The 20931-nt window shown below is 39.9% G+C and overlaps 1 protein-coding gene across 2 annotated transcripts in view; it reads left to right on the forward strand.

Annotated features, from left to right (window-relative positions):
• EML4 (EMAP like 4) overlaps positions 1-20931 on the forward strand; it is a 151792-nt gene that overhangs the window by 122343 nt on the left and 8518 nt on the right. For both annotated transcript variants that reach the window (XM_079792090.1, XM_079792089.1), the window contains 4 exons: positions 2438-2526; positions 4864-4961; positions 17926-18013; positions 18443-18541. In XM_079792090.1, coding sequence (XP_079648216.1) covers positions 2438-2526; positions 4864-4961; positions 17926-18013; positions 18443-18541 — 374 coding nt within the window. The remainder of the gene's footprint in view (positions 1-2437; positions 2527-4863; positions 4962-17925; positions 18014-18442; positions 18542-20931) is intronic.

Here is a 20931-nt window from a genome sequence, read left to right on the forward strand (position 1 = left end):
ACATGCCCTTGACCAGGAATCAAACCTTCAGTGTGCGGGCCGACCCTCTAACCAGTGAGCAACACTGGCTAGGGCTCTGGGGTGGTTTTTTTAATAAAACTTTTTGAGGGGTTTCCAAAATGATAAAATTGTTTGCAATGTTCCTAGTAAGATTAAACTAATTTGGAAACAGTATCAGTTGGGGCTTCTCCAAAATAAAATGATAATTTTTGAATGCCTAAGAAGGTATGGTGACGTTTATATAAATTCGTTAAAAACTTGAAACGTGACACCTGCAGAGTGGTGCTGTATCTCATTGTTCTTTAGGTATGTCTGTTTAATCTGAGTTGGAATATTTTGTTCCCTTACTGTGAGAGGGCAATTCACTTGGCATCAGCTTTGGCACTTCTTGGCTTAGAGGAGCATCACAGTGAAAGCCATAAAAGTTGATTAATGAAATACATTCTCAGAAGAAACCTCTAATCTATGGGTACTGTCCAATTGCAATAAAGTGTGTTTCTTATATACCTTTGAAATGGAAATGATCAGTAAACTTGTAACATAGGCTTCAAAGTGCCAGTTTCCTACTTTTAAACTCCAGTATTCACAGATAGAAGCTATTTCTCTTACCTGGATAGAAGACAGAATTTATTAAGTTAGCTACCTGGAAGTTTCAACCCATAGCTCACAAGTTACTAAAATTCATTCATGAACTTGTTTAGAGAGCAATTTTATAGTTAAACTAGAGGCCCAGTGCATGGATTTGTGCACCGGTGGGGTCCCTCAGCCTGGCCTGCGGGGATCAGGCTGAAACTGGCTCTCCGACATCCCCTGAGAGGTTCCAGATTGTGAGAGGGTGCAGGTCAGGCCACGGTGCATGATCAGGGCTGGGGAGGGACCGCAGGAGGGATCCAGGGTGTGTCTGGCCCATCTCCCCCAGTCCCGATCGGTGGACCCCAGCAGCAAGCTAACCTACTGGTTGGAGCGTCTGCCTCCTGGTGGTCAGTGCACATAATAGCAACTGGTTGAACGGTTATACGAATGGTCAGACAACTTAGCATATTGGGCCTTTATTATATGTATTATATAGGATAGTTGGGATCTTTTAGTCTTTCATCTATCTTGAATTCATTAAGGCATATGAAACAAGATCACTAAACACGTTTTTATAAATTCTTTAAAGCACTGTCCTCTCATAAATAGTATTTATTTTAATCTGAAAGAGAAATTATCTCTTTCCAGATATTAGTTATATAATTAGCTGCAAAATTGAAAAGAACTGTTATTCTGATTTCTGTTACTGGCTTATTTTAGTGATGGAATTTTCCCATCTGAATAATTAAAAACAAAACTTGCTGCTCTTGTCCCATCCTTTTACCTGAGATTTAGATAGTAATTTTATTTTTCTAGTATTGTCCCATTTTCTCCACCCCAACCATTTCTTCCTGCACACTGCACTACTACTAATTCTTGCTAAAATACAGGTTTTGTCCAAGACATTTTATATTAGTTTATTATTAATTTTACAAATATTTTTAGTGCCTGATCTGAGCTAAGCAGTGCTCAACTCTAAACTCCAATTAGCTCTGCATACTGTCTGTAACCTGCCTCCTCTCATTTATCCAGCCTTTGGTTGTTTATCCTTAGTTCCCAGCCTTTTCTTATAGCCCATATCTTGCCATACTCTTCTGAAACACCATTTCTTCCTTCAAGTGCTTTTAGGTAAGTCATTTATGATGTAGTTGGATTTAAGTTATTGTTTTACTTCTCAAGAGGCTTTTACATTTTTACTTTTCCTATAAATGTGAATGAAAAACTGTATCAAATTTAGTTTCTCTATGCATATGTTAAGGTGTTGGAGAGGCAGAGTGCCCCCTGCTGGTTCCTTTGAAATCACACCAAATGAATGACTGCCTTTCCCTCCCACCTTCACACTGTGCATGCTCCCTCCCACCTCCATAGCTGTGCAGCTTTCACTCCTCCTGCCTGAACTGCTGTACTTCTTTCCCTCAGGGTTCAGCTCAACCCATATTCTACATCCTATCCTCCTGCTACCATTCATTTTCCTTATGAGAGTTCCTCTACATAGTCAGAGGAACTAAGATTGGCACTTGATTGTTTCGTTTTAATTGGCTCATTTCCTTTTCCCCACTTCTAGTATAAATCTTCAGAAACACTGATTCTGTCATCTTATTCTATTTAGACTAATTAGCAAAGAAACACTGTTGGCATTCAATGAATACGTAAATAGAAATGAACATGTCTAGGCCCATATAAGTATATTTATATTGTATCTAGCAACACTTTGCAAAATGAATTCATCCTTCTTTGGAAGAGGGAAACATGTCATACTTAAGGGTAATATTAAAATTTCTTAATTTTTAAAAAGGGAGAAATGATCAGCAACCATTCTATAAATGCTAATATCTGAAGATTTTTTATTTTTACTTCTTAATAGGTGGTTTGTTCTGGATGCAGAAACCAGAGATCTAGTTTCTATCCACACAGATGGGAATGAACAGCTCTCTGTGATGCGCTACTCAGTAGGTGAGTAGATTTACCCCTACCCTAGCATTCACAGCATTTCTGCTTATTTTCACTTTCAATGAAGCTGATTACTGTATTCTCTACTGTCTAGAGTTGTAAAGTATTAAATATGTTTTCCCCAGAGTTTCAGATTAAACTCTGCTGTGAGAAACTGCAAAAAATCTGCTAAAGTTAAATTCTAAATCAAGAAAACATAAATTTATAATGAACTGTTATGAATGCATTCGCAATTGAAAGCAGAAAACAATGCAATCACCCCATCCCACCCCCCATCCCCACCTAGACCCCCACACATACACACTTTTTATTTTGGCACTAAACATACAGTGTCCTTAGAATTTTGAATAGGTACTAGGTTGAATGTTACATCTATTTAGCAACCTTTTCTTTGTATATAAGAGAATATAAAATAAATTACAGAATATTAAAAATATACGAATTTTATAGGCCCTTCAAGTTCTTTAACCCTTTGCACTCACTTGCTTTTTTCTCGATTTCTTTATTCTACTCGGGATTTAATTTTTTAAATACCCCAGATTTTACAAAGCGCGGCAATAGAATAAAAAACTGGAGTTTCTTTTCATACAAACTTATTTATTTGGATTTTTTTATATTTCAAATTATTGATACATTCAATACAATTCGACATACGAGCTGCTACCGATGCTAACCGTGTCGAGTCAAACTCGACATCTGAGTGCAAAAGGTTAAAATCTAGTGGCATTATTCCTGGTTACATAGTAATGATTGTTTTGTTAATTATATGGAACTAAAGGCGTGGTTCATGAAATTTGTGCTCTCGGGGAGGTCCCTCAGCCTGGCCTGTGCCCTCTCACAGTCTGGGAGCCCTTGGGGGATGTCCCACTGAGGGCTTAGGCCTGCTCCCAGGGAGGGAGTGGGGAGGGGGCCTAAGATAGCAGTTGGACATCCTTAGCACTGCTGCGGAGAGGCTCACCAGCCATGAGCCCGGCTTCTGGCTGAGCGGCGCTCCCCCTGTGGCATTGGGCCAAAACCGGCCCTCCGACATCCCCCGAGGAGTCCGAGATTGCAAGAGGGCGCAGGCCAGGCCAAGGGACCCCCCACCATTGCATGATCAGGGCTGGGGGAAGACGCAGAAGGTTGGCTAGCCGGAGAGGGACCGCAGGAGGGCTCCAAGGCATGCCCGGCCCATCTCGATCAGTCCTGATCGGCCGGACCCCAGCGGCAAGCTAACCTACCGGTCGGAGGTCTGCCCACTGGTGGTCAGTGCACGTCATAGTGACTGGCCGACCAGTCGACTATCTGCCCCCCTGGTGGTCAGTGCATGTCATAGCGAGTGATTGAGTGGCCTTAGCATATCATTAGCATATTACTCTTTGATTGGTTGAACGGCCAATCAGTCGACCAGACACTTAGCATATTAGGCTTTTATTATATAGGATACTCAGCAACCCAAGAATTTGATAAATTTATTTAGCCTTGTTTGAATTAATCTTTGTACTTTATTTAAAATGTTAAGTTTCCACTGTATTCCAATTTTCTTTTCCCCTTATATTTATGATTTTGACTCATATCTTTTTTTCCTGGAGTTAGAGTGACATTCACATATATTCAAAAATATATTCCAGTAGTTGGATTAGTATGGGGTTCAAATGATTCTTTTGATTGCTTCTAAGTTTTCTAAGTTGTTTCATAGGAAGCAGTGAATACTATTCTCTTGAGTTGAGAAAGGAAGGAAAAGTATTTGCTTCTGTCTATAAGCCTGGCAAGAGTAGAGGCAGAAAAATTTTTGGATTGGCTTTTTTCAGTACTGTAGTAACAAATAACTATTGCAAATGTAGCAATTAATATACATGGATCAGTTAGACTTTATTAACCATCTGCTACATGGTAAGTACAATAGAGGAGACCATAGAGAAGAGAACATAGCTCCTTCCCAGGAAAACCGACCCTGTATTTGGAAAGGTCCTATGTGCTCAGCTGAAGTGAGCAATTATACGCTCAGCTTGCCATACGAATACTATGACTTAGACCAGGCGTCCTCAAACTACGGCCCGTGGGCCACATGCGGCCCACCGAGGACATTTATCTGGCCCACTGGGTGTTTTTGCCATTTTGTTTTTTTACTTCAAAATAAGATATGTGCAGTGTGCATAGGAATTTGTTCATAGTGTGTTTTTTTTAAACTATAGTCCGGCCCTCCAACGGTCTGAGGGACAGTGAACTGGCCCCCTGTTTAAAAAGTTTGAGGACCCCTGACTTAGACCCATAAAAGCTGGTTAACCTCCGTGGGGCAAGATTGTAGCTATATCAGTGTAGCTATTTCTCTAGTCAACACTCTTTCTTGCTTCATTCTAGATGGCACCTGCCTGGCTGTAGGATCTCACGACAACTTTATTTACCTCTATGTAGTCTCAGAAAATGGAAGAAAATATAGCAGATCTGGAAAGTGCACTGTAAGTAGAGAAGTAAGATAAATTGTGAGACTGTTGGAAATTTTTACTTGTGTTAAAAAGAGTTAAATGTTTACATTGATGTATCTGTTGTTTTCTGCCCTTTAAACTTTAATCTCTAGCTTTGAAAACTGAGATTACCTGATAGCAGAATATTACAGTTCCCTGTGTACTCTAGAAAGCTTTCTCCTTTTTTAAAAATTAAATATTGTTGAAAATATTACATATGTCCCCTCCCCCCGCCCATTGACCCCTTCTAGCCTGCCCCCATCCCCCTCCCCAGGCCTTCACCACCCTATTGTCTGTGTCCATGGCGTATGCATATATGCATATGAGTTCTTTGGTTGATCTCTCCCCATCCACCGCCACCTTCCCTCAGAGATTCCACAGTCTGTTCCATGCTTCTATGTCTCTGGATCTATTTTGTTCATTAGATTCCACATATGAGTGAGATCATGTGATACTTGTCTTTCTCTGACTGGCTTATTTCACTTAGCATAATACTCTCCAGGCCCCTCCTTGCTGTCTCAAAGAGTAAGAGATCCTTTTTTACTGCTGCATACTATTCCATGGTGTAAATATACCACAACTTTTTTATCCACTCATCTACTGATGGACACTTGGGCTGTTTCTAGATCTTAGGTATTGTAAATTGCGCTATGAATGTAGGGGTGCTTACATTCTCTCTTATTGGTGTTTCAGGTCTCTTAGGATATATTCCTAGAAGTGGGGTCACTGGGTCATATGACAGTTCCATGTTTAATTTTTTTAGGCAAGTCCATACTGTTTTCCATAATAGCTGTACCAGTCTGCATTCCCACCAGCAGTGTACTAGGGTTCCCTTTTCTTCACATCCTTGTCAACACTTGTTATTTGTTGATTTATTGATGGTAGCCATTCTGACAGGTGTGAGGTGATACCTCATTGTCATTTTAATTTGCATCTCTGTGATGTCAGTGACTGAGTATTTTTTCATATGATTCTTGGCCATCTGTATGTCTGCTTTGGAGAAGTGTCTGTTTAGGTCCTTTGCCCATTTTTTTAATTGGATTGTTTGTCTTCCTTTTGTTAAGTTGTTCCTTATATAGTTTGGATATTAACCCTTTATCAGATGTATCATTGCCAAATATGTTCTCCCATATAGTGGGTTCCCTTTTCATTTTGTTGGTTTCTTTTTTTTTTTAATATTTTATTAATTTTTTACAGAGAGGAAGGGAAAGGGATAGAGAGTTAGAAACATCGATGAGAGAGAAACATCTATCAGCTGCCTCCTGGACGCCCCCTACTGGGGATGTGCCCGCAACCAAAGTACATGCCCTTGACCAGAATCAAACCTGGGACCTTTCAGTCCGAAGGCTGATGCTCTGTCCACTGAGCCGAACTGGTTAGGGCTTGTTGGTTTCTTTTGCTGTACAGAAGCTTTTTATTTTGATGTAGTCCCATTTGTTTATTTTCTTGTTAGTTTCCTTTGCCCTAGGACAGTGGTCGGCAAACTCATTAGTCAACAGAGCCAAATATCAACAGTACAACTATTGAAATTTCTTTTGAGAGCCAAATTTTTTAAACTTAAACTTCTTCTAACGCCACTTCTTCAAAATAGACTCACCCAGGCCGTGGTATTTTGTGGAAGAGCCACACTCAAGGGACCAAAGAGCCATATGTGCCTCGCGAGCACAGTTTGCCGACCACGGCCCTAGGAGATGTATCCGTAAACATATTGCTATGAGAGATGTCTAAGAGTTTGCTACCTGTGGTTTCTTCTAGGATTTTTATGGTTTCATGACTACTTACTAAGTCTTTTATCCATTTTGAGTTTATTCTTGTGTGTGGTGTAAGTTAGTGATCTAGTTTCATTTTTTTTTGCATGTATCTGTCCAATTATCCCAATACCAATTATTGAAGAGATTGTCTTGGCTTCATTTTATACTCTTGCTTCCTTTTCCTTTGTCAAATATTAATTTGAGTGTAATGGCTTGGGTTGATTTCTGGGGTCTCTCTTCTGTTCCATTGAATTATATGTCTGTTCTTGTGCCAGTACCAGGCTGTTTTGATTACAGTGGCTTTGTAGTATAACTTGATATCTGGTATTGTAATTCCTCCAACTTTGTTGTTTTCTCAGGATTGGTGCAGCTATTCGGGGTCTTTTCTGGTTCTATATTTGGAGCATTTGTTCTAGATCTATGAAATATGCCTTTGGTATTTTAATAGGGATTGCATTGAATCTGTAGATTGCTTTGGGATGTATGGACATTTTAATGATATAATTCTACCAATCCATGAACATGGTATAGTCTCCCACTTGTTTATGTCTTCCTCTATCTCTTTTTTTTTTTCAATGTCCTGTATTTTTCCAAGTATAAGTCTTTTACCTCCTTGGTTAAGTTTATTCACCAAGTATAATAATTTTTTTGTTGCAATGGTGAATGAGATTGTTTAGTTTCTCTTTCTGACAATTCATTATTGGTGTATAAAAATGCCGTCAATTTCTGGGTGTTAATTTTGTATCCTGCTACATTGCCGAATTCCTTTATTAAATCTAGTCGTTTTTTGTTGGAATCTTTAGGGTTTTCTGTGTACAGTATCATGTCATCTGCGAATAATGAGAGTTTTACTTCCTCCTTTCCAGTTTGGATGCCTATTATTTCTTCTTTTGTCTGATCCCTGTGGATAGGACTTCAGTACATTGTTGAATTAGAGTGGTGAAAGCAGACATCCCTATCTTGTTCCTATTCTTAGGGGAAATGGTTTTCATTTTTGCCCATTAAGTATGATGTTGTCTTTAGGTTTGTCATATATGGCCTTTATTATGTTGAGAGGTGCTCCTTCTATTCCCACTTTGCTGAGAGTTTTTATCAAAAATGGGTGTTGGGTTTTGTCGAATGCTTTTTTTGCATCTGTGGATAGGATCATGATTTTTGTTTTTGTTTTTAATTTGTTTGTGATGTATCATGTTTATTGATCTGCGAATATTGTACCAGCCTTGCATCCCTGGAATAAATTCCACTTGGTCGTGGTGTATGATCTTCCTAATGTATTGCTGGATCTGATTTGCTAACATTTTGTTGAGGATTTTAGCATCTATATTCATTGGGAATATTGGCTTGTAGTGTCTTTATCTGGTTTTAGAATTAGGATAATGGTAGCCTCATAAAAAGAGTTTGGAAGTGTTCCTTCCTCTTGAATTTTTTGGAATAGTTTGAGGAGGATAGGTGTTAGTTGTTCTTTGAAGATTTGGTAAAACTCCCCTATGAAGCCATCCAGACCAGGAGACCAGGGCTTTTGTTTGCTGGGAGTTTTTTGTTTTTATTTTTATTATTATTACTACAGGTTTTCTGATTCTTCCTTGATTCCGTTTTGGGAAATTGTTTTTGTGGTGTGTTTTTAGGAATTTGTCCATTTCATCTACATTGTCCAGCTTGTTGGCATGCAGTTGTTCATAATATTTTCTTACAACCCTTTGCATTCTGTGGTGTCAGTTGTTACTTCACCACTTTCATTTCTGATTTTATTTATTTGGGTCCTCTCTCTTTTGTTTCTTGATGAGTCTGGCTAATAGTTCATCAATCTTGTTTATCTTTTCGAAGAACCACCTCTTGGTTTCATTGATATTTTTTGTATTTTTTTTTAGCCACTATCTCATTTATTTATGCTCTAGTCCTTATTATTTCCTTCCTTCTACTTACTCTGTGCTTTTCTTGTTCTCTTTCTAATTCTTTAAGTTGTAGGGTTAAAATAGTTTATTATTAATTTTTCTTGTTTTTTGAGGTAGGCCTGTAGTGCTATGAACTTCCCTCTCAGGACTGTTTTCACTGTGTCCCAGCTTTCTCTTTTTGATGGGAGTTTAATACTTGTTTGTCTCTAAGTTTAAGGTGGTTTCTTAAATCTTTCTATTAGAAACCCTTAGAATAACACATTTTGAAAATGGAATGAGTCAGAAATGAAACAGTCACTCACTTTTAACCCAAATGTCCCATGTTCCTGCCCACCCTGGCATCCTGTATCATCTCTCTGCTGCTAAACTAATTTATATAAATATTTGTCTGCATTAAGAGAATTAACAAACGTTTTCTTTAATTTGTTACCATTTCAGATTGACAGGTTTATCACTTTAAGATGAAGATTAGATTCAATTTTTTAAATATACTGAGTACTTACTTACCTTATGGCAGGTACTCTGCCAATGAGATAAATGTTCTAGGTACTGGGAATATATGCAAGATTTGTTCCTTGTCCTAAAGAAGTACACATTTGAGCTGAGGACATGATGAGAAAGGCACTAGTACACATAATATAGTTAAAGGCACAGACTTGGAATCAGACTACAGGTTTGAATTCTTATTTCACCACTTATAAGCTAATGTGACCTTGGACAAGTTGTTTAACCCTTCTACTTTGGTCTTCTCACCTATAAGATGAGGATAATAGTTTCTGCTTCACTGGATTAAAACGAGTTAATGCATATAAAATACTTAGAATAGTGCTTGGCACATATATGTTAACTATTGTTTTCATAGAAAATGAGGTAGCTTGATATGTATGGTGTCAGGAGATTAATTTAGGATTAGCAAATCACTTGAATTAACGATTATTTGCACAGATTCTTTAGCAGCCTTTATCACAAAATAGTTTCAGGGTAATGAAAGAATTCATTTTTTTTTTCTTAATAAGCAAAACCTAGGCGAAGAAACATATTTTTACATATTTTGTATCATGTGCTAAAAATCAACCTATAATCTGGTCTACAAGCAACCTCAAAGTTTTAGAATTCATCCAAAATATTTGTGTTTGCCTTGACAGCAATTATGAATCATTTCTATTAATTTATTTAAATCTTTTAGTCAATTTATATTTGCTTATATACATATATATATATTTTTATTATTATTATTATTATTATTTTTAATTTATTTCAGAGAGGGAGAGAGACATAGAAACATAAGTGGTGAGAGAGAATCATTGATTGGCTGTCTCCTGCATGCCCCACACTGGGGATCGAGCCTGCAACTGGGGCATATGCCCTGACTGGGAATCCAACTGTGACCTCCTGGTTTGTAGGTCAACCCCTGAGCCAAGCCAGCCAGGCTCAATTTATTATTTTAATATTTGTGATATAGAATAATATAATAACACTTCATTATACAACATGATTAAATAAAATGTTCCACTGAAAGGAATTTTCAGATTACCAAAGTTTTCCTTAATTTTTACCTCAGCTTTTTTATAAAGTCCATGTCTTCAATAAACAGACTATCAAATATAATTTAATCTTGTAGTATCATAAAATTTTACAGGTAGCACATACTTAACTCAGCCCTAATTTTATGGATGAAGATACTGAGTTTTGAGGAGATAAATGACTTGTTGGTCACATACTGACATAGTGGTAGATGTGGGACCTGAATCCTATTCTTGTCGCAGTAGAGCAAACTTTCTCATGTATGATAATGCCTAGATTTTTCAATATGTATATTGGACTGTGCTCTTACAGCACAACTGATTCAGAAAGGAAGCAGCAATGCGTAACATTGGATGAGAATGACCTTGGAAGTGTTAAAAAATGGCAGGCTTATCAGTTACATGAGACTTGGCCTTCTCTGATTGGGCAGCTTTTATCTTTTGAGCATTTCAAAGGATTATTTTGAGATATCCCTAGGAACTGTTAAAGTTTATAGTACTGTTTGAGGCTGTAATGAAAGGTTCAGTTACTCCGCTTTTCTAATTACCTTCTGTTTTGTCTTTGCTCCCAGCTGTCGCTTCTTCCTGTCTGTTTCCACCAGCTGGTCTCACAGTTTCACGGTCACTTCTTATCTGTTGTCTGCTATAAGACAGACAACTGGGCTAATGCTGGCTCTGCCACTTATTAATTTGACTTTAGGAAAGTTAATTAACTTCTGTGAGTCTTAATACCATTATCTTAAAATTGGAGATTTTAATAGTTCCTACTTTATGGGATTGTTGCCAAGATTAGGTCTTTGTTAAAATGTGGCTACTGGAGCTACTCTCGGCGTTCCAAGTACAAATGCTATTTTCTGTTTTATTTCCAATATTTTCCTGTTAGGAGTCAGCATTTAAGTGACCACCATAGCCACAGAGACATATTTAGAATTTCAGAATATGTCCCCCTGATAAATTGTAACCAGGAGTGGAGCTTGTCCCTCTTCACAGCATCATGTTCTATGGGAATGTCAGTTGGGAAGATGACCAGCACCCAAGCACATGAAGAAGCACTTATTGGAGGAGGGCAGTTGGCCAGTCAGTGGTGTGCTTGAGGAGGTCATTACAGGCCAAGGCCTTGCTTGCAGTCTCATAGCTGAGAAACAAGACAAGATCCTTTTAGACAGATGGACTTACACCATCCAAGTTCTCCAAAGCTGGTGTCCAAAACATCAGTTTATAACAGGAACTGTAACTGGCAAGGTAACTGAATCCTAGTTTCCTCTGATCAATCAAATTTTCTTTCTATAAGCAAGCCTCAGGACTCCGAATCATAAGCAGAATGCCAATTTATTCATTTAAAGTAAAATACATAAATGCCAAGGGGACAGGATGTGAGGATCCTCTATACAGCACTTCCCTTTAAGCCAAATCATTTGGTTTGCCCTGCATTAGGGGTGAGTTAATTAAATTTGCATTAGGGGTGAGTTAATTAAATGTTTGACCAAATATAGCAGGCTAATTTTTAAGTTGATCATTTTGAATGGCCCACAAATGATGTTATAAATATCTAAATGGCCCTTGGCAGAGAAAAGGTTCCCACCCCTGCAAGCAAAAGAGTGCATATGAAATCTGAGTATAATCAGAAGGTGAGTGAGCTCACAGTAGGGTGAGAGCTGCCACGGGGACTGGTCTTGGTTGCGGTCCCTCTGCTCTGGACATTAGGTGGGTACTGCCCACATTTGCTTCTGTGGCTCCTCTTTCGTTGCAGACCACCGTCCCCACACCCTTACTTGAATGATACCGTCTTTGGATAGATTCATACATGCAGTCAGATTGTACTTTAGACTTGCCGGCTTTGGAGCTATTATGACTCTTCTTTGCTTTTTTTTTCTGATTTATGTTAATCCTAAAGTTGAATTCTGAGAGATTTGGGGGAGAAACCCAATTGTAGTTTCCATAAACACACAAAACTTGCTCTTCCATTCATTGAAATGTATTTCCATTTTCTTCTGACCCCAGATATCTTTCATAATCTTCCTGAAGTTTATATCCTTACCCACTTAAAATTTCAGTATTTAGAAAAACTTATCATAAACTCTAAATTTAGAGATTTGTTGTGTATTCCCTCTTCTAGGTATTCTTTAGAAATGTTGTCTGACCTTATTTAGAATCATAAATTTTTAAGCATATAAAGGGCAGAAGAGAGCATTATCTTGTCAACATCCTCATTTGGTGAATAAGAAAAGTGAAGCAACTATAGCAGGAGCTCATTTATCACAGTCCTTTGTTTTGTGTCCTAACCCTGCTGAGCAAGCCAATCTGAATTAATACAATTAGTATTAGTTGTAGTATAAGTACATGCATAAACTAAGCAGTCTCTAAAAGTGATACAGACTGAGTTAAAACTTTGATGTGTCTATGTTCAATCCTTGGAACTCTGGAAAACCTCAGCGTATGCTAGAGAGTTTAGCTGAACACATTGGTTTCATCTTTTTCACTTATCATGCCACTTCCCTTTTCTCTCTCCCTTTCTAAACCCTTGCATTTAGTTCTAAGACAATCTTTGTCTTGTTAGGAGCAAATAAAAAAATAGGAGCAGTAGAAACAAGGACATTCATCTTTTAGGTAGAGCACAGCTCAGTATTTTCTTTTACAGATTAGTGCTCACATGTGCTGCCTCAAAGGTTTATGTTAAGAGTGAATGAACATATTTTCTGCTGAAGCTGCTCTTGTACTTGCTGTTACTGGCAAATGATGCCTTCTCACAAGTACACACATCAGGTTTGTTTACTGTACGTGACTGGGCCCGGCCCAGTGATCTTCCAAGAAATATTTGCTCTTCGTGAACCTGGCCTCTGTGGGTCAGCTGAGGAGTTGAAGGGAAGAGAGGTGAGTGGAGCCATCCTGTGAACTCTTCCTCTATGCCAGCCTTTCACTTCCGGTCCTGTGGCTGCCTCTGCCCTCTCACTTCCGAGAGTATCCCTGGGAGCGCGCTATCTTCAAACCTCCCTCCAGCACACACTCCAAACCTCCATGGCCTCCTCTGTGGCATTTTGTTTCTCTTATTACATCATGTAATTTATAAGGACCTTTTTAATTTCACTTCCCATGAGAACTTCCATCTTCATAGTGTTTAGTAAATATTTTAAAAAGTGGTTTGACTAAATTATAGGATTCATGAGTTCGTGATTGTATCCTATATTCACTGTGTAAGCAGTTTGATTTTGTAACTGCTGCTATAGAAATCCTTTTAAGGCTTTGGATTTAGAAGCTTTTTTTACTTTGTCTCCTGCAAAGCCCTAGGATTTGGGGTTGGGGTTGGGGGATGGGGCTCACATGGATCTGATTTTATTTGCTTTACATACTGGGCTTCTCAAGTATGATTTAATATGACAGAAGGGTTTTAGAGCTAAAAAGAACTTAAAGACTGCTGGTTAATGTTCTCAAAGATCCCTGAGTCTTTTGCGTTTCGAGTGTTGTGAGGTTTTAGTTCTATTCCTTTCCATATAGTGTTTCTTGACTTCAGCCTTTCCTGTACTGTTTTACAGAAAATGTACTGAAAAGTTCCTTAATTACTTATAAATTCCTTTTTTTTAATGTTACTTTTACATTGCTTTCTGCTCGTCGTCAGTGTTACAGAAATGAGTGAGAGATCAGCATGATTTCAGTGCTGGGTTTAATTTGGTCCAGAATCATCATCTGATCTGGGTTTGAACTCTGGCTCCAATACTTTTTTGTTTTTTAATATATTTTTATTGATTTCAGAGAGGAAGGGAAAGAGAGAGAAACATCAATGATGAGAGAGGCCCTACTTGGTTTGGCTCAGTGGATAGTGTGTGGGCCGAGTTCGATTCTAGTCAAGGGCACATATCTTGGTGGCAGGCTCCTCCCCAGCCCGTGCCCTGGTCAGGGCTTGTGCAGGAGGCAACTAATCAGTATGTTTCTCTCACATCAGTGTTTCTGTCTTTCCCTCTCTCTCCCACTCTCCCTAAAAACCAATGGAAAAATATCCTCGGGTGAGGATTAACAGCAACAACAAGAAAGATGAGAGAGAATTATTGATCAGCTGCCTCCTGCATGCTCCACCCTGGGGATCGAGCCTGCAACCTGGGCAGGTGCCCTGACCAGGAATCAAACCATGACCTCCATGTTCATAGGAGGTCACGCTCAACCACTGAGCCACGCCAGGCGGGCTGGCTCCATTTCTTTATGTGACTTCAGAAGTTACTTCACTTCTCTGCCTACTTCATTAAGGTTGCTTTGAGATTTAGAGCTGATAGTGTACGTAAGGAACTTAAACTTCATGCCCTAAGCATAGAAAGTAAATATCAGGTAGCATTATTCTCGGTAACTAGATGAGCCTTGGGTTGTACCTAGGGGTGTTTTTAACATGAATTTAACATACATCTATGCAAGTTCAAAATTATTTTCTAATTACGGACAATTGTGTATTTTCTTTGAAAGAGTTTAGTTGTTCTGATTGACTTAAAGGTTCTATTCTGTGTGCAGTAGAATTAAGATTATTTTATTGTGCAACTCAGTGCAGCGTTGGCTTTTTGCCTCAAATTCCTGTGTACTTTTTAACACTGCTGTTCAAAGACCTGAACCTAGCAGATACAGTGTATCGAAGTTGCAGTGATGTATTAAAAATCAAAAGCATTATAAAGTCTGTTAGGATAGGCAAGCAGTGCTGGTAAAAGTAAGTGTTCTTTATGCCAGGACTGTGGTCATTGAAAATACTTATAAGCAAAGAAGACTTTAACTGTCTACCTAGAAATCTCCAAGAAAAATAATCCATTACACTGATCAGTATTTCAACAAGGCAGTAAGTAGGATTCAGTATTACTAATAACAGGAATTATAAAGTTGTCAGGGACTCAGGATCCTTCTTTCTACTCCATCATCCTCAATAAGATGCTGGGACTCCAGTCATCACATCCCAGTTGCAGGAAGAAAGGACCAGAGTAAGGGAAGAAAAGGCCCTCCTCCTGCTAAGTCAGTTCTCTGAAAATTTTCCTGGACGCCCCACTCAGTGACTTTTGCCACCTCTGGCTGCAAAAGAGTTTAGGAAATAGTGCCTTAGCTGGGCACGTAAGGAAAGGGCAGACTGGATTAAATAAGCAACTCTCAGTCTACACTCTAAAGATCAGCTTTCTCTCAAACCAGCAGAAGCACATCAAAACTACAGTGGAGGAAAACCCTATTAGCAAGAGCAACAGAAACCTTAGGTGCTTTGTAAATAAATGCAGCAAGGAAAGCACAGGAAGCTAAGTAGAACATGGCTGAAAGACAAACAGAACTCTAAAAATAGAGACATGTTTCTAGATGAAAACACTTGATAAAAATGTCTTTCTCTGTAAATTATTCTCTAAATTTGATGCACTCAGATTTTCAACATATTTATGAGCTTGATAAAATGGTTCTGAAAGTCATCTGAAACTTTCCACATACCACAAAACTATCACAGTTGGCTGGGAATAGGCAAACAGACTAATGGAATAGAAAGCAGAATCCAGAAACAGATCTCTGCTTATGTGGAAATTTGCTAGGTAATAAGAAAGATATCTGAAATCAGGAGAGAAAGAATGAACTGCTCTCTACCTGTGTTATCTAGCATCGCAGCTACTAACCACAACTTTCTGCTTATGAAATTAAGCATAGTTCAGTTCCCTGGAGTACTGGCCACATTCTGAGCACTCAGAAGCTACAGATGGCTACTTGCTGCTGCATTACACGGCACAGAAACATTTTCATCGCTGTGGAAAGTTCCACCGGACAGCATCGTTGTAGATGGTGATGGGACACCTGGATACCTACTAAGGAAAATAGATCCCTAACTCTGGGCTTTGGTACGGTTGCAACCACTGAGTAGATGATCCTCCATGCCATTAACTAAGTTTTAGCTAAAATATTTGATTTTTCTGTAGTAATATTTTTGGGCTTTGTCATATGTGACTATTATTTTAGTCACATCACTCAGCCAGTTAATGGCAGGAATGAAGGTGCCAGCTTAGAAAATATTCCGTTTCTTTTTAAGGAGGTGTGCAGGGTCTTGCTCCCAACTATGTCTCTGGCCTTGCGGTGATGTGTGAGGCTCTTGGCCCACGAGCCGTGCATGTACCTTCCATGACCTGTGAGTTGAGTGGGCAGGGACACACTGATTTTGAGAATACTTTACATTGATTTGCCTCCTAAATATGTTGTGTCCAACATAGATGTGAGTTAACATGAATATTATGTATACATACAATGCTTTTGGTCTTTGAGTAATGCTATTAAAGAGGTTCAGGTAATTTTTATATACTTCTGCATTAGGATGAGTAGTTCTTGGGCAACAATTCTTTGCCAGGACTGATCTGGTTAAATCCTTCACTCACGTAGCAGTTTTCTTCTCTTGGAAGCATGGCTTCTGCAGATGCCAGAGCAAGGCATCCGATTCGTGTGAACTGTGAAAGGGTGTGTGAACTCTGTCCTTCTGCTGTATTCAGAAAACATTCAGTAACCACGGGTCTTTCTGGCTTTGAAAACTGATTTCTTACTAAGTTGGTAGGCCTGTGTGCCTAGCAAGTGGTTCCCAATCTGTTTTTCAGTATACCACTTCAGGAAACTTCTTTAGCTTTCAAATTCATATAATTTAAATTTATTTAAATATATGTATTTCCCATGCAGCGCTGTGGGGAGATCATAGCTCCAGAGAGGTTTTAGGACATGTCATTAGATTTCAGAAGGGTAAGAGAATAATTAGAATACTTTGTATAAATCATTAAAAACTATGCCTAAAGTATTTTAAATTTATTAACTTAAAAAAATAAAACCACATGCACTGAAAGCTAGTAATTGAAAAAGTACATTATAAATTAAGTATGTTTTACCATAGACTGTAAGAGATGAAAAGTGATTTTGAGTCTCCATCGACTTTGGTAAACCGAAAAGACCTATGTGATTTATCTGAAGTAGTTTATTGGAAATCAGCTGCGTATATGTGATGCCAACAAAATAACAGCATTTAGGAGGTTTTCAGTTCCCATAGTATAAGTAAAACCTAAGCAGAAAAAGATCACTGTCTTCCTGTTTAAGGAATGTTGTAAGGAGTCAGGTGATTATATTGGATCCAGCTGTTCTGAAGGAGTACAATGTTGGGTGACTTCCAGAATATTCTTTGGAGATAGAAGTGTTCTAGGACAGCAGTCACCAACCTTTCAGACCTCACGGACCACCGGTTGGCGACCACTGTTCTAGGAGTCTGTTGTATGTGTGCCTGTGGGAGGTGCCTTGGATACTCAAGAAGCAGCCCAGGAAAATGGTACTCTGTGAACAACCTGGGACCAGTACTTCATTCTCAGAAATGAAGTGACTCTAACAGGGACTCAGTGATCTGAAATATGGCCTGAGGGTATGGTACCTGTCACAGTGTCCTTTAGGGCACAAGTTTTCAATCTTTCTTGGAAGTCCCTAACAGATAAATAGTTGCTGGTATCTAAGAGGAGAGGCCAACAGGATACTCCCAAGTTCCCAGTGCTTACCATTTCCACTGTGGTGAGACCTCTTTAGCTTGAGTTCTGCTTGAACTCTTCATGTATCAGTGGCATCTTCGCATACCTGCATCTTTGGCTCCCAACGAGATAGAGTGAAAAGGGACTAAAGAGCTGCTGTGAGCCCTGTTCAGTTCTACAGGTTGTGATACTGCTCTCTATACATTAGGAATTCCAGGTGAATGGCTACTCAGAAAACAGTATTGGCTAATTATTGAACTTTTTATTATTCAAACTCTATATGCTTTCTAATAGGTGATCTATCTACTGTTTCCTAGGGACATTCCAGCTATATCACACACCTTGACTGGTCCCCAGACAACAAGTATATAATGTCTAACTCGGGAGACTATGAAATATTGTACTGTAAGTATGAATGATCATGTGTGGCCGAGGGTGTCTGCCAGGGGCACTAATGAGTGGGCTGTGTGCAATCTGAATTGTGCGGAGCATGCATGTTGGCCTCCCTAGCCTGACAGCATATGTTACTCTGAGCTAAGGAATGAGAATCTCAAATGTGCTTCACTTCTCCAAAAAAGGAATGAGTTAATTTAAATGTGCAGACATGTCATAAGAAATCAACTCAGTGAGATTGATGCTGCTCTGAATGGTTTTGTATTTACTCTTTCTGGAGATAGGAAAAAGTGTTTTAAAGTAAACTCTTTTTTTTTCCTTTTTAAATGTGTCTTAATGTTTTTCAGTGTATGGATTATAAATCCAAGTAAACGTGGCTAGTTTGAATCATATACATTTATACACAAACACTGATTATACTTCCTGTTTCTAAATTTAAAGGGAACATTCCAGGTGGCTGCAAACTAATCAGGAATCGATCAGAGTGTAAGGACATCGATTGGACAACATATACCTGTGTACTAGGCTTTCAAGTCTTTGGTAAGGACGTGATACCTGGTGGGAAAAGGTTGTGGGGTTTTATAGATAATTATTTGCCTGAATTCCTAAATGAAATAGTCTCTATGTGTTCTTTCATGTTATCACTATCAATGCCAGATTCAGAGAAATTAAACTGATACAAGGTTTGTTCTCTGCAGAACCCAGACTTTTGGCCCTTGATAAATAAGAGAAAGGAATTTTACATAATAGCACAGATTGCCTGTCCATTTTTTTTTTTCTAAGTGAAAATTGAAACTTAAATTTGTCAAGGCATTTTTATAACAGCTTTATTGAGGTATCATTCACATACTACACAGTGCACCTAAAGTGCACAATTCAGTGGTTTTAGTATATTCACAGTTGTGCTTCCATCATCACTAATTTCAGAACATTTTCATCACTCCAAAAATAAACCCTCCACCCATTCATAGTCACTCCCACCTCCACCCCATAGCAACTACTAAAATCTATACTTCCTCTAATGATTGGTCTATTCTGGATAGTACTTATAAATGGAATCATGTAATATATGATCCATTGAGACTGGCTTTTTTTCATTTAGCATATTTCAAGTTTCATCCGTGCTGTAGCATGGATCAGTACTTCATTTTATGGCTGAATAATAGCTGTTGTATGGATATACCACATTTTGTTTTTCCATTCATCAGTTGGACACTTGAGTTGTTTCTACTTTTCAGCTATCTTACCTTATAATAGACAAATATGCAAATTGACTGCACCTTTGCTACGCCCAAACCACGCCCACCAACCAAGCCACGCCCACCAGGAAACCGTTGCAGGGACGTTGGGGTGTGGCGGAGCCCAAGGCCGGGAAAGCCTGCGCCTGAGGCTTTCCCGGCCTTGGGCACCAGCCACCAGAGGGGAGCCTGCACGGATCGCAGGCAACGGCCAGGGGGTCGGCTCCTACGATCCGTAGCAGGGACGCTGGGTTCGGCCGAGCCCAAGGCCGGGAAAGCCGCCCGAGGCTTTCCCGGCCTTGGGCACCAGCGGGGAGCCTGCACCGATTGAAGGAAACCACTGGGGGTCGGCTCCTGCGATCCCTAGCAGGGACACTGGGTGCCGCTGAGCCCAAGGCCAGGAAAGCCTCGGGCACCAGCGGGGAGCCTGCACGGATCGCAGGAAACCACTGGGGGTCGGCTCCTGCAATCCTTAGCAGGGATGTTGGGTGCAGCCAAGCCCAAGGCCACCGCCCGGGGCCAAGCCCCGACCCTGAAAGAAGGCAGAAGGCGGTGGCCACAGCCAAGGCCTGGGTCCCCGGTGCCGGCAGAAAACTGGTGCAGGCAGCCAGGTGAATGAAGGTCTATTGCACGAATCTTCGTGCAAACGGGCTACTAGTTATAAATAACTAGAGACCCAGTGCATGAAGATTCATGCACTGGAGGGGGGGGGCGTCCCTCAGCCCAGCCTGCCCCCTCTCACAGTCCGGGAGCCCTCAGGGACGGGAGGTGACCCGGCGATCAGGGGAAGGTGACGCCCCATCACACCTCTGCTGCTGCCACTGCTGACAGCGCAAGCCTCGACTGGCCCTGGTTACCTGAGCCTTGGGCGGCCCTGGGCAGCTGAGCATCCGCCATCCGAGGCTTGCCTGCACCTCGGGCTGGCCCCGGGGGGCTGAGGGAACTGGGGGACTCTGGAGGCAGGCATGCAGAGCGGCCACCCCAGAGGGGCTGAGGGGACTGGGCACCACCATCTTTGAGTGGCAGTCAATTAGTATATCCCCTCCTTATTGGCTGTGGGTGCCGCCATCTTTGCGACGGCGTGAGGGTCAATTAGCGTATTCCCTCTTTATTAGATAGGATGTTGCTATAAACAAGCATGTGTAAGTTTTTGAGTAAGCATGTTTTCATTTCTCTTGTATATGTACCTAGAAGTGGAATGGCAAAGTCAAATGGTAACTGTGTTTAACCTTTTGAGGAATGGCCGGACTGTTTCCCAAAGTGTCTGCACCATTTACATTCCCACCAGTAGCTGGGGTTTGGCTTCTCCACATCTTGTCAGCAGTTGTTATTGTTAGTTTTTGTATGTGAATGTCCAGTTGTCCAAGCACCATTTGCTGAAATAAAAAGGCAGTTTTAGTAGATATTATTTAAAGATGAAATTTGGAGATCCTTATCTGATGTTTGGACATTCCTAGAAATCTGTCCTGACAGTTTTCTAACTAAGCCTTTCCCAGTTGGTAGGTGTCCTTCTGAAAAAGTTAGAGGATAAATGGAAAAGTTAAAATAATAAAGCCGTGTTTGCAGAGAATTAAAAATAAGTGTTAATACTCAGTAAATACAATAAAAAGGATGTAGCACAAATACCTAAAGCAATACCCAAATATTAATACTTTTCCTTTTAACAGTCTATCTCTGCCTTCTGAAAACAGC

This window comes from Cnephaeus nilssonii (assembly GCF_951640355.1).
Source record: "Cnephaeus nilssonii genome assembly, chromosome: 15".
NCBI classification, from domain to species: domain Eukaryota; kingdom Metazoa; phylum Chordata; class Mammalia; order Chiroptera; family Vespertilionidae; genus Cnephaeus; species Cnephaeus nilssonii.